Source organism: Haliotis cracherodii, unplaced genomic scaffold (genome assembly GCF_022045235.1).
Source record: "Haliotis cracherodii isolate W230 unplaced genomic scaffold, xgHalCrac1.p SCAF_10, whole genome shotgun sequence".
NCBI lineage: Eukaryota > Metazoa > Mollusca > Gastropoda > Lepetellida > Haliotidae > Haliotis > Haliotis cracherodii.
In genome coordinates, this window is record NW_027266265.1 from 4,010,372 (window position 1) to 4,025,555 (window position 15,184).

The 15,184-nt window shown below is 42.7% G+C and overlaps 1 protein-coding gene across 1 annotated transcript; it reads right to left on the reverse strand.

Moving 5' to 3' along the window:
* Positions 1 to 2,219: 2,219 nt before the first annotated feature.
* Positions 2,220 to 14,466, reverse strand: LOC139445358 (poly(3-hydroxybutyrate) depolymerase-like). Its single transcript, XM_071226493.1, has 10 exons — positions 14,390 to 14,466; positions 12,207 to 12,329; positions 10,393 to 10,590; positions 9,727 to 9,818; positions 8,938 to 9,081; positions 7,457 to 7,646; positions 6,141 to 6,254; positions 4,651 to 4,693; positions 3,777 to 3,931; positions 2,220 to 2,387 (listed from the first exon to the last, which is right to left on the reverse strand). The coding sequence occupies exons 1-10, from the start codon at positions 14,451 to 14,453 to the stop codon at positions 2,317 to 2,319; spliced, it is 1,194 nt and encodes a 397-aa protein (XP_071082594.1). The 5' UTR covers positions 14,454 to 14,466; the 3' UTR covers positions 2,220 to 2,316.
* Between the last annotated feature and the right edge of the window lie 718 nt (positions 14,467 to 15,184).

Here is a 15,184-nt window from a genome sequence, read left to right on the forward strand (position 1 = left end):
CAACTGATATAACTGATAGCTGTATTGGAAAACGGGTAACATGTAACAGACACTCCCCTCAGTATAGGTTGGTTTGTTAGTTTGTTGTTTAACGCCGCACTCAGCAATATTCCATCTACATGACGGCGGTCTGTAAATAATCGAGTCTGGACCAGAAAGTCCATTGATTAATATCATGAGCATCGATCCATGTACATGTAATTGGGATCGATGACATGCATCAACTAAGTCAGCGAGCCTGACCACCCGATCCCGTTAGTCGCCTTTTACGACAAGCATGGGTTCCCCAGTTAGGGAAGGGTTCACAAATCTTAATGTTTCTTAAGACATGGTTTAAGAGGACTGCAATTTTTTTTAATCTTTGATAAAGTTATATTTTATCCCAACTGCTACCTTTGGAGAGTACGGTTTAACGCCGATGTTAGCAAAATTCCAGCAATATCACGTCGGCGTGACGAGGGGCCGCTTTAACCACTGGTGTATGTGAACTGGGTTAGCCGGTGCGTCAGAGAATCGTAATATTGTGACAGGGGTGTGTGCTTGTGTAGACATGTGAAGCTTAGTGCCGCATTATTCAGAAACTAGTTAGAATACATATATATCGTACATTTTAACTGATTTATCACACACCTAGGCGCCCCTTAAGCGTAACTGATTTCTATGATCGTGGTTCGAATCCCCGATTCCTCCTCATCACGATTTTTGGTTTGTCAGCACCAGGTGAAACAATAAACATCTAAGACCTCCGTCACCATGGCTTTCCTACCTATGAAACTAACACGTCGTGTCATGCTCTTTTCAAAGCGGCGTTAAACACAAACTCATTGTGAGTTTTATTTCAAAAATAAACCATTCGCGTCCAGTAAGTTTGTTTATTTGCGTCGAAAGCATGTGACCAATATGCCGTTGGTGTAACACTGTTGGATTGTTATCGTTCAACTGTCTGCCCGCTCAACGCAGTTGGTTGGCTCTCAGCAGGGAACGGCTGACGAAATGTATTTTAACTAGGCCATCACGTCGACAAATTTCTTGTTGTCCTATTGGAAATCTGAACTAGGTGGTTAGACAGACAGTGTTAGTTTGTTTACCTGACCTAGTATATATTACTACCTGATTACGTAGCTTAATTCGTTAATCATGTTTTGCGATTTTCTTCAAAACAACATATTTTTAGCAGGTTGTTGTGGTGTTAGCGATTTGCGGTACATATGCTAGATTACAGGCGGTAAGGTTACCACTGTGAAACGGATAGCCACCCCCACCCCACACCCTCCAAGGCCGCGTGATGTGCAGGCTAAAGCGCAGTTGTCGGTTGTCAACTGTTGAGTTTCTGACCTTTGTCGAACGTCAAATTGACATTTATCGTGACAACACAATTACGTACATCCGTTTCTTGTTCAGAGAGATTGAATGTCATTTTACGTTCGCTTCAACTACTTACATGCACGATATGCATGAATATGTGGGGGTGGGGTAACCTGGTGGATATATCATTTGCTCGTCACCCAAAGGTTCGGGTTTTACTGGAATATTGATATTAACAGCGGCGTTAAACCAAACTCATTCACTCACTCGCCAAAGAGGAGGCTGATGTTTCAGTTTATGAGTGTTTAGACAGGAAAGTGAGGTGTCTAATTTCATTTAACTTCTTTACATGCGCTAAAATGAGTGCGTGTTTTTTATGTTATAAAGTCATACATTCTGTTTAATATTAATCATGACATGGATACTCAGCTTACGAAAACAAAATCTACAGTTAAAGAGGACTTGTTGTTTTATGCCGTACTCGTCCGGACCAGACAAACCAGTGATTGATACATTATGATGAACGATCCACGCTTCGGGGTTCAATGACACGCTATCAACCAAGTTAACAAGCAGACCCCCCGATCCGTTTGGTCACCTTTGACGACCAGCATCGGTTGTTGGGGACCAACTGTCTAACCAGGGATCCCCGGGGGGTTGTTGAAATACAAATAATGAACGCATTGCTGGCAGAAACACAATCTCCTTCAAGCACACACCTGTTTGAGTGAGTGAGTATGGTTTTACGCCGCTTTAAGCAATATTCCAGCAATATCACGGCGGGAGAAACACCAAATATGGGCTTCACACATTGTACCCATGTCGGGAATCGAACCCGGGTCTTCGGCGTGACAAGCGAAGGCTTTAACCACTAGGCTACCCAACCGCCCCCACACACCTGGTTCAGCCACATGTACAATCTTAATTTATTTACACGACAAAAATCCAGGAACAGAATAGACGTGAACCACGAGGAATACCATGTCTATTTCAGGCTGCTAGGTACACCCCTCACGGGTTGTCACCTGTCACCCTGTCAATCATGTTCTTCACGGCCTTCATCTGCACGCCGTCCCTCGTGTCTGAAACATACACAGCGAAGCAGGTCGTTGACATGTATTCGTCACAGAAAATTAATTGTATTATAAACAATGGAATGTGATAGATCACACACTTACCAATCCCAGCAGTACGAATTTAAGTATTTTCTGAAATAAAGAAATCACGAGCATGCTTTGACATTACTTTCGGAATAAACAGTGATTTAGTGATTTTATTATTGAAATATAAGGTCTCTATAATTTTGCTTAATGACCTATAGTTGCGTCGGTTCTACTTGGTTGAATGCATGTTCAGAACGGCCAGAACTGCAACAACAATGGCGTGACGTCATCACAATGGGGTAACGACTTAACACAGGTTGATCGGGTATTGACCGGGTAATATACAACCGATAGACCAAGCGTGAATATATCGGTTAAGTCTGATGTGAAGACGTCTGAATTAACGGAGTCTGTGCCGGGACAAATATGCTCTGAAGGCATGAACCCAGTCAATCACACTCATCAACCTGTAACTGTCTAACACGCTTTTGATGAGAGTGAGTGAGTGATTATGGTTTTACGCCACTTTTAGCAACATTCCAGCAATATCACGGCGGGGGACACCAGAAATGGGCTTCACACATTGTCCCCATGTCGGGAATCGAACCCGGGTCTTCGGCGTAACGAGCGAACGCTTTAACCACTAGGCTACCCGACCGCCCCAACTCCGCCCAGAAGTCGAATCCGCCGATGCAGTTACTTACATATAGGCGGATCCAGAAAGGGGATGGAGGGAAGGTTCCAGGGGGTCCATACCCCCTCCCCCTTTTAAAAACCAAATATAGTATTGCATATTATAGGCAGTAAAATTATCTAGTCAGGATTTTGAAATTTTGGACGCCTCCCTTTATAAAATGCTGGAACCGCCCTTGGTGGCAGGTTGATGGATGTTGTCAATGGCGTGACCAATTCTTAGTCAAATGGTAGTTGGCTGCGAAAAGAATAAATTTCTCGAAACTTTGTGTGAGGCATTTCATGCACTTCGGATACCTATTTTTTTTGTTTCTCAGCAAAGGTGCCCACTATCTCATGTGTGTCGTAGTTATTTTTGTAATAATATGAAATTTGTAGTTTTATAACATTTCACACAATATTCTATATTGAATGATATCATGAATGTAAAACAACAAAATTTCATATTTACTTAAATATTGGCGGTCCTCTTAGAAATGGCGGCCATTTTGAAATCGCCATCAGGGAAAACTGTGGGAACTTGGGGCATCAGTATGACTTTCTGATGGTCTCCAGAAAAAGTCAACTTTCTGTTTTTGTCCAGGTTAAACTAATGCTCATGGTCTACATATACAGACAGCTGTGACACAGCTGGGTGTTGGTGGGTGTGAGACAAGAAACTAGCCAACAGCTGACCGTAGTTTGCTCCAGTGTACGCCCACCAGTCCCAGCAGCCGTTGGGGTTGGAGATGCTGTCCGACTTTATCTGGGGGTACAAGATGATGATGTTGTTGAGCTCCGCCACTTCGTTGTACCCAGCACGCTTTGCGAACACATCACCGATTGTCTCCCTGCGTCAAAAAAAGATAGAATGAGGGGGTCACGAACGTCCGGTGCTACGATCGACTGAGTGTAGGTCAATACCAAACGATATGGGTGACCCGTGAAGATTCGGGCGTTAAACAACAAACTTAAAGGTGAGGTATGTGAAATGAGTGTTTGTTCGTTTGTTGTTTAACGCCGCACTCTGCAATAGTCCAGCTTTAGACGGTGGAGTCTGGACCAGACAATCCAGCGATTGGTATCATGAGCATCCATCCACGCAATTGAGATACGATGACATGTATCAACCAAGTCAGTGAGTATTGACTTGTCACGTGATGAATATTGACTCGTCTGGTGGAAAACAAGATGGCGTCTGGTACGAACACTTCACGTTTCGCAGCTAAGTTACTGTTATGAAACAGAGGACAGTTTAGAGACTTCAGAAACATTAAAGTGAATTTCGGTATAACGAAACGTATGATCACTCTTGACGAGATCAATATGCGAGAACAAGGACCGTCAGACCTGACCTCTGCGGCGGTCTGACCGAACCTCACGGTTCGGTCCTCGAGTCCTTGTTTTCGCCTCGTCAAGAGGAATCATTTGTATAATGTCACATATAAGCATAACAATAACCTAGAAATTCCTAAGTCAAAATTTTCTGATATCCCCTCGTATGTTCTTATATAATGCCTAACTTAATTACTGACACTAGGAATATAGCAACAAACAAAGTCTCACGTACCTTTGCATTTTGCATCCATGGAAGACAACATGAAGCTTGCAGACTGTCGAATAAAATTACAGTAAAGTAAGGGAGCGGCCATTATCTACCCCGGGGGTGATTCCGGGACGGGTGTTATTTCTGACCCCACAATATGAAATGGTACATCGATCTATACCTAACTCAAGAGATCAGTAACTATGAGATTTGAAGTATATGCAAAACAATAAAAGTTTATCAACGGATAATGTATTGGTAAAATTCGGTGTTTTATTGTGCAAAAGAAGATAAATCACAAAGAACGTTAAAGACTGCCATCTCAGAAAACCTCAATTGTCCCAACACATCTTCAGCTGGAAGGTTCTGTCTTGTGTGACATCTTTCCGACCTTGCGTCACAATAAGATTCGAATGACGTCATCAATGCTGTCCGTATGACGTAAACAATACACTAGTGCGCGTCAAGAGACCTTTGCCCTATTGCACATACGAGTTTTATGAACTGGGCGCCGTTTCACAAAGCGATCGTGGCGCTACGTCTACCGTAACTCCAAAACTTTAACATGGACTACGTCCGCCTTAGCGCTACGATCTCTTTGTGACACGCGCCCCTGGGTTATTTCTAACCCCGTGGAAAATAAATAGAGGATATTATATTCGTGTTCATGTCATACTATGTTTACGACACTCGCTCTCGCTCGGGAACTACTGGAATTTAGGCACGAGTGTCACACTAGAAACGACGTCGTAGCTGAAGATTGTTGACGTCATTCGACAAATTTTTGTTCCGCTGCTGTTGCGATTTGCTGTCATAGGTAAACACTAAAATTCGTCTCTGTATGTAGACATCTTCTTCGGTGATAAATAGAACATTATATTCGTATTCATGTCATACTATGTTTACGACAATCGCTCTCGATCGGGAACTACTGGAATTTAGGCACGAGTGTCACACTAGAAACGACGTCGTAGCTGAAGATTGTTGACGTCATTCGACAAATTTTTGTTCCGCTGCTGTTGCGATTTGCTGTCATAGGTAAACACTAAAATTCGTCTCTGTATGTAGACATCTTCTTCGGTGATAAATAGAACATTATATTCGTATTCATGTCATACTATGTTTACGACAATCGCTCTCGATCGGGAAATACCGGAATTTAGACACTCGTGTCGTAAACATAGTATGATATGAACACTCATATAATATCCTATATTATATAGTGATTCATAACCCCATGCGTATGATATAGATCAGTAGGGTTTTGCAGTGGATTAAGATTATTAAGATTATGGAAATGATTTGTGTCGCTTGTTAACTATGTAACAAATGTTACATTTGGGATAACTCTTTCTTATTAAAGAACAAATTCTAGTACTTTTGGGGGGTTACATGTGGGATTCAAACCCACACTCTCAGAGTGAGGCACCCATATCGTACTAGAATTTGTACTAATTAAATGTTATTGGTATTGTGTATTCGCCCTAGTGCAATGATGATGAAGCAAACCATACCAACGGTGCTGTCGTAACAGCCAGAGGGGATGTAGGCGTAGGCGGTGCTGTCCATGCTGTGTGACGCCCCTGACCCACTCAGACTTGGGAGGGACCCTCCGATGCCTCCGAAACCTAAGGTCAAAGGTTAGAGTAATTCCAAAACAGTTTATATTTTTTTCATGCATATTTGTACACAGGAAACTCAAGTATATTTGGGTAAATGTGATTTTTGTGTGTGTTTTACGCAGACTCGAAGCCTATCTGGAAGAAAGTGTTACCATGGTAACGAGAAAACAACATGTAGTTAATACACATACGATCAGACCAAACCTGGTGTTTGATCATTACCGTTCATACTCCTCAAACTTTGAACACACATCAAGTAGAATACACTCTATAAACAAACGGCCCTACCCCATTTGTCAGACGCCCCTGTGTGGTAGAGATGACTTGTCAAAACACATGAGATTTACCCTTTGTGGTTATGGACAAGTCCTAATAGACCTCACTATTTATTTGATCTTAATTATACAGAGCATAAAACTCTTAATTAAGATCAAATAAAAAATGTCGTTTTAATCTAATTGGAAAATAATTGATCGACTCAATTACAATAGGATTATATATATTTTTGGCATGATATTAAATTATATTATTTGTGAAGAACATAAGAAAGTCTTCAGCAGCCCATGCTTGCTGTAAAAGGCGACTATGCTTGTCGTAAGAGGCGACGAACGTTATCGGATGGTCAGGCTCGCTGACTTGGTTGATGTTTGTCATCGTATCTCAATTGCATGTATCGATGCTCATGTTATCAATCACTGGATTGTCTGGTCCAGACTCGATTATTTACAGACCGCCGTCATATAACTGGAATATTGCTGAGTGCGGTGTTAAACAACAAATAACCTAACCTAATCTAACACAGATAAGTGTGTCTAAAGCAAAATGAACCTTGAACTAATACCATAAAACATGAGGAGCAGAATCAACATGAAAAAAATGTGTTTCAATCATTTCTCTATGTTATTGATAGTGTTGAAATACAGAAGTGAAAATTCTTCTTGGATAGTGGAGAACTCAAACGTGGCATTTGTGATTTTCAGGTATCTAACACATGGGGTATTCAGTTGTCATGGTTATGATGTACACATCGGACCTATATTTTAAGAGCAGTCACTACAGTGAGAATAAAGATCTATCATTTTTAAAAACAAAATGAAAAAAACAAAACAAATGGGGTATCTGGCAAATGGGGTGATACCAGACAAACAGCAGATCAGACAGATATTTCATGACTGCTAGCTGACCCTCATCGAGCACGTGCACTGTACCGTTAAAGAACTTTTTCCACCAATCCCAGATGCTGGTCGAGGCGGCAATCCCCGATGTGAGCATCGTCCCCATCATACTGCTCATGGACGCGTACGCCTTGAGGGGGGACATGAGGAGACTGTCTGGCACCAATAGGAACCGCTTCTTCGTGGAGCTGGGTAGAAACTCCGTCTGGTTGTACTCGATAAACTATACGATATAGAAATACAACGCACAGAGTTATTCATTGTCTACACGAGTGAGTGAGTGAGTTTAACGCTGCTTTTAACAGTAGACGTCATATCAGTTTAATGTGGGAGGAACGCTTGAAGTGATGCAGGTCTCAGACGTTGACCACTTTGTTGAAACCCACGACCACAAGTATGGTGCATACACCTTGAAACACAATCGTGGCGAACCGGGATTCGAACCCACAATCAAAGAACGTAACTCTGCACAGCGAATTGCGGGGCCTTAGACGACTAGGCCTTAGTATTTCCTACGTAGGACTTAGTGATTCTAGGCCATACGAGACAGTAAGTCCTACGTAGGAGATAATAAGTCCTACGTAGGAGATACTTAGACAAAACAAATTTTCGCCGTGGTCCTACTACGCTTGCGTACAAACAGGAACAGCTGATTAGAGTTGCATCTCTTTGTAAAATGGATAATGTTATTAAGAATCGATGTAAACCACAAAGTCAGTCTCAGATAAACTTCAGTCTCATTGTAAATGTGTACAATGTGAAACGCTATATAACATTCCAGCTATTTGATAGCTGACTGTAAATAATTGAGTCAAATGATCAGACGACTCGGTGATTGATATCATCAGCAACGTCCCACGCGTCGGGAGACGATCACAAATCTATCAACCAAGTCTTTGAGCCTGACCACACATCTTAGTCGCCACTTTACAGCAAGCATAGATTGTTGGGGGCTGTTGCGGAAGATCTTCCCGAGGCAAGGGAGTTAACTGACTATAAAAGTCCAGTTTCCGCTCATGCCGGACTAGGCTGGAAGTGTGGAGTTATATATTTTAGCGTGACTATCGAGTCTATGCATAGTCGGTTCGCAAAAAACTGCCGTGCAGACTTTGGTTGATTGCAGGATTTGCAGAACATGTATATCGTAAATTTGGAGTCCGTAGATATTTTTCAAACCTTTTTATCTTGACTGCGCCGCCATTTTGTGTGAAGCAAATGCAAGTGATGTGAGAGGCGGAATCTGATTGGTCAATAGGAGGGACATAGAAGGGACGTGTAATAGACACTGGTGGCGCTACGATCGAGCCCAGAAATTCCAGCCTATTTTGGCAATGGTGGAAACTGGACTTTTATAGCCAGTTAACGCACTTGTCTCGGGAAGATGGTCGCGGAATTCCTACGTGGATTATGTTAAGACGAAGTCGTAAAGTGGACGTATTGAACTGTATAACGAGGGAACACTTGTGATTCCTTCTATCCAGCAATAGTGTCAGGTAAATGATTTACAGGCTCACCTTCCCATTCAGAGCTACATCACCGGATGGTCTCTGTAGGTTGCCGTGGATAAAGTTGAGCAGCTCGTAGGCGCCGTTGTAGCTACACCTGCCGATGTAGGGGCTGCCCAGGTAGGTGCACGGGTTGCCATTGTTCTCTGTGGGCTGTGGGGGGTGAATCATAATATGTATATAATATATTGGGATGTTACGATCGACCGATGCGTCGATGAATGCGAATCTACACCAGGTGATATGATACTTAATACGCCTAATAATTCTATATTGAGTTTCAAAAAGTATAAATCGATCGCACGCAGGCACGCACGCACGCACGCACGCACGCACTTGGCCGCATGATAAATAAAATACTTTCGCGCACAAAGCAGCGCAAATGTAGTATCGCTTCGTGACTGGAGTGAGGCGTTCGGGTAGCCTACTGGTTAAAGTGTTCGTTCCTCACGCCGAAGACCCGGGTTCGATTCCCGACATGGTTACAATGTGTGAAGCCAATTTCTGGCGTCCCCGCCGTGATATTGCTGGAATATTACTAAGAGCGGCGTAAAACGATACTCACTCACTCGTGACTTCGAGTATGGCGACGTAACCGTATTGTGACACCTCCGAAGCCAATGCTACACTGTGTGTCTCGGTTCGGGTGGAAGAAACTTAAAACGTGTATCCAACATGACATATCGTTTGGTAAACACATGACCTTCACAGGAGCGTTTATGGATAACTTTAGAGAATGCCCAGTGAATGGAAACATATTTCAATGTATATTTCTAGTGCGGCTGGAATGCTAGTTACGAATGTATGCTCTGCACCACTGGCGTAGACGGCCTTGATGCTGGAGGAGCTGACGAAGTCGAGGTAGAAGGTCTCCATCTTTCGGGATACATCTGGAAACATGACGAACAACGTAGAGGCGACACTTTTGAAGTTTTAGGTTCACGCATCCGCCGAGAACGAGGGAAAAAATTAAGTTATTTCTTTTTTCAACGCCTTGTTTAAAACAAACCGAAACAATAAACTTGAGTATAACAAGCGTTAAATAGTATGATTGACTGAAATACTGCATGTAATCCAACTCTGCAGCCGTCAGATTAGATTACATTCAAACAGTTTTTCAATCTATATTTACATTGACACGTCCTACGTAACAATAGAAATCAAGAAATCAGAAGAAGCGTTGGCTATGTATCGAACTTACGGCTCTAATCACGGTATGCTCCGTGGTAATAACGTACATTCATTGTTCGTGCGAACTCTAAATGTTGAGTACAGTGAAACCTCGTTAATCCGAACATTTCCGTTCCCACAGACATCATCCGGATTAGCAACATTCCGGATTAACGAGTAATGTACGTAGTAGAGAAACTTTGTATTGATGTAGGTGTTCCCTGTAGTTCTGGTACGGAGGGTGTTTTTCCTATAACTGGTGGATGAAGGTGCATGGCGAGTAGACACACTCACCTGTTCTGACGACGCTGTCACTGGTGCCGGCCCAGATGAAGATGCTGGAGTTGCGGAGGTTGTCAGTGGCGTCTATCTTGCCGGCTGCGGCCTGTGACTTGGCATGGCTGACCAGGGACGCCACGTTGATCCCCGAGGGGGAGCTCATGCAGGACCCCAGGGCCGTCCCCAGCTGCCCCCCAGAGCAGGAGTAGGGGACTACAAACATACGATGTATACTCATGTAACGTGGATCAATATCCTTCTGAATAGTTTAGAGTCACCCCCCTGTCGAAGGGACCGTCACCTGCACTGATAGGTCACATCACTGGTACTACTGGCTAAATGCCACTTAAAGATACTGTTTTACATACCAGCACAACACTGTCACACATCTGTGTTTCTATTCACTTCTACCCTTGCGATAGGATTTCCTTTGAAGATTGAGAATAAAATCTTGAAGTCATTTAATGATTCTTATATTTATATAATTTTATGTTTTGTGTGTTTAAATAATAGTGTATGTGTGTGTGCGTGCGTTCGTGCGTGCGTGTGTGTGTGCGCGTGTGTGTGTGCGCGTTCGTGCGTGCGTGTGTTTGTGCGTGCGTGTGCGCGTGTGAGTGTGTGTGCGTGCGTGCGTGCGTTCGTGCGTGCGTGCGCGCGTGTGTGTGTGTACGTGCGTGTGTGTGTGTGTGTGTGTGTGCAGGGGCGCTTCCCTTCGCATGTGGTCTTATCTCTTATTTTTCATAACGACGGAATTAGCGTAACTTTAATCTGTCATACAGACCCTGAAAAGATATATATCCAATACGACCCATGCAAGTGTATCATGTTTGGCAAGTCTGAAAGTGAAGAAAGTCTCTGGGCTCCTTTTTATTATATTTCATAAGTATAATTTAACAACTGTTTTTTTCTGTAAAATATGTTTATTTCAGAGACTAGATGTTAGTCCAGCGGAACCTGTACATCCGTCATTGCTGGTTGTGTTATAACTATTTTACAGACGCTTCTATTATCTAACCAATGATTTGGTTGGTTGGTTTGTTGTTTAACGCCGCACTCAGCAATATTCCAGCTATATGACGGCGGTCTGTAAATAATCGAGTCTAGACCAGACAATCCAGTGATTGATATCACGAGCATCGATCCACGCAATTGGGATCGATGACATGCATCAAACAAGTCAGCGAGCCTGACCACCCGATCCCGTTAGTCGCCTTTTACGACAAGCATAGTCGCCTTTTACGGCAAGCATGGGTTGCTGAAGATCTATTCTACCCCGGATCTTCACGGGTCTATAACCAATGAAATATCAAGACTCAATTCTCTTATCGTGAACAACCGCGGTTGCAATCGTTTTTCTTAATATGAACGTACTATCGGAAATGCTAGAAAACTGCTTTTTGCCCGTTGAAACAAGATGGAAAACTACCAATCTACCAACCTGTGGTTTGACGTATTAAAGTCACAAGGAGTCCTTATCGACAATTTTACAGGAGAAAAATTCGAACGAAAACAAACGATTTATTCCAATGAGGGAAGTCTGAAATGTGTATTCTTAATACAAGATATTAACCATCCCCAAACACTCTCGCATGACAACCTCTATATCTGTGACAGCCATCTATATGCAGTAGTGAGTGAGTGAGTGAGTGAGTGAGTGAGTGAGTGTAGAAACGCGGGTCGAGTTTGCAGCTCTTCAAGTTGAGGCTGAGTGAGTGAGTGAGTGAGCTGGGTTGTGTGACGAGGCCCTGGATAGAGGGGACATTACCGTTACACGATAACTAGGAACTGTACTTAGTCTGATCATTAAAAAAACAAATGGCTGAACCAACTTCCAGCGATGGAGCCGGCTCCTTTGACTGAGGCGGAGTAGGCGGTGTGGAACTGTACGGCCATGGCTCCACCAGATGAGATGCCGGACACAGAGATCTCCGCCTTGTCTACTGTGAATATCTCTGGAATATAGAACATGTTAGAGTGGATCTGTCATTGTGAATATCTCTGGAATATAGAACATGTTGGAGTGGATCTGTCATTGTGAATATGTCTGGAATATAGAACATGTTGGAGTGGATCTGTTATTGTGAATATCTCTGGAATATAGAACATGTTAGAGTGGATCTGTCATTGTGAATATCTCTGGAATATAGAACATGTTGGAGTGGATCTGTCATTGTGAATATCTCTGGAATATAGAACATGTTAGAGTGGATCTGTCATTGTGAATATCTCTGGAATTTAGAACATGTTAGAGTGGATCTGTCATTGTGAATATGTCTGGAATATGGAACATGTTAGAGTGGATCTGTCATTGTGAATATCTCTGGAATAGAAGACATGTTAGAGTGCATCTGTCATTGTGAATATCTCTTGAATAGAAAACATGTTAGAGGGCATCTTTGACTGTGAATACCTCTGGAATATAGAGCATGTCGAGTGTCGTCCTATCGATAAGTTAGTCGCAGCGAGGAAGGTAGAGTTGTTTTAATCCCTTGTACACAGGACTGACTGACTGAGTGAGTATGGTTTTACGCCGCTTTTAGCAATATTCCAACCATGTCGGGAATCGTCTTCGGCGTGACGAGCGAACGCTTTAACCACTAGGCTACCCGACCGCCCCTTGTACACATGAACATGGCGAGCTTGGGATGGTATCTCTAGGGCTGGGTATTCCTTTGTGAGGGCGAGAAGAGAGCGATTCGGCGCCTTTCCGACCAGAATTGCGTCATATCTACTAACCAAGCACGAATTGGATTCATATTTGAAAACATCGGATTCCTGCCAGCGTCAAACTCTATATTCCGGATTCAAGAACGGAGACTGACCTGTTTCAAGACTTTAGACAGTGACCGAATTATGAACAGTCGCGAGTGCACTTACATTAATCCTAGAGCCTGTCACGTATAGCTGCTGCCACTCCATGGCCAATTGTATTGTATATGTGACTGTAAACCTAAAACTGTGTTGAGGTATAGTACACTGATTATTCATTGACCTTGAGTGACCATTTACTGATTTACACTGGACGTCTCAGTGTTTTCAATAAATACACAGAATGCTGTTCAAAGTGCATTAACCCTCTTGGTGCCACGGGACCATATTTGTTCCTTTTCAACTGTGAATTATGATGTCAAACACTGAATGCGCAAAATCAAAATTATCGACATCATCACCTCAATCATGGAATTGCTGATGTTGGAGAGACAATCAACTCTAGTTGAATATTATATCTATTTGGTTACACTGTGTGCAGAAATAAGAACGTTGTCATGCTCTTTGTACAATGCATACCGCTTTGAAACCGTAACGTCATCACCGTGCGGCACTGAGCGGTATACAAAGTCAGCTGATATGACGGTCAGGCACTATGGGGGTTAATTTGATACCCCTATCAGTCTCAAGTCACACCTGAAGAATGTGGCTCCTTCGTCGGGTTAATAGACGAAGAAAGGTCAAGAAGTTGCTCTGAAACATTGTCTGTTTGTTTGTAGTTTTACGCCGCACTCAGCAATATTTCAGCTATATGGCGGCGGTTTGTAAATAATAGAATCTGGACCAGACAAACCAGTGAATGACATCATGAGCATCGATCTACGTAATTGGGATACAATGACATGCATCAATCAAGTCAACGAGCCTGACCATCCGATCCCTTTACACGCCTTTTACGGTAAGCATGGGTTGCTGAATACCTATTCTACCCCGGATCTTCACGGGTATTAAACATCGTGTATACATAGAAGTTGTTATTATCATACCCTTGTTATAATGGTAGGTCCAGGCATAAGTGAAAACTTTGTCAGCTCGAAATACGACTTATCCAAGTTCTGTAAACCATTTATCTGGCATTTATTCCAAAACAACCGTCGGCATGCACCAAGCTACCTGCCAACTCAGGACCAGATGGTGCTATACCTATAGGCGCTACATCAGACTACAAGTCATTGAGGCCTTAACATGCATTCAATTTAATATTCTTCAATTTCATTCAGATAAATAATGTGACAACAGTTACCGAGTCTCTGTGCTGCCTGTAGAACCGGCACCAAGGCCGCCGCCAAAAGTAGGTTCGCTGCCATATTGGACGAGAACGGGAACCGTAGACCCAGTTGTCTTATCTCTTTCTCTGGAAACGAATGAAGGCCTGGTTTCAGTGATATTGATAAAAACATTTACAAAAGTAATTTGTCGGGGTTATTTCTGTTTGAGCAGATTGTGTAGCTCGGGTTCACTTATTTTTTGTCAGACAATATCACAAAGCTCTGATGCGAACACTTGTAAACGGTTACCGAAAAAATGCCAATTTGCCCATTAAATAATCTAAATTATGTAAATCCCCGGGTTGGTGTATATTATATTTTTGTTTGTATATAGTTATGTGGAACTGACTTGTGTCAAGATGGGCAGTGAGTGGTAGCTGACCACCCGACCCGCTACTGACCAGTTGACAGTTGATAAGATCATTCTATACAGGGATTAAAGATGTGTCTGAAACGGTAATATCAATGACATAACGCCCACTCAGAGTCTACCACCTGTTGGAGTGAGTTTGGTTTAACGCCGCTTTTAACAGTATTCCAGTTATATCACGGCGTGTCAGGTTAATGTGGGAAGAAAGCCCGAAGTAATATAGTAAAGAACAAATATGTATCACGTTCAATAAACTATCAGAGATGAAAGGTTTTGTGATCAAACGGCTAATGGGAGATCATCGATGATCAAAGTTCATCCAGGTAGCGCAGGGTGGTTGTCGCATAAAAACTGCCAATCGACTTTCATGTGTATGTCTAAGTGAGTGAGTGAGTTAGGT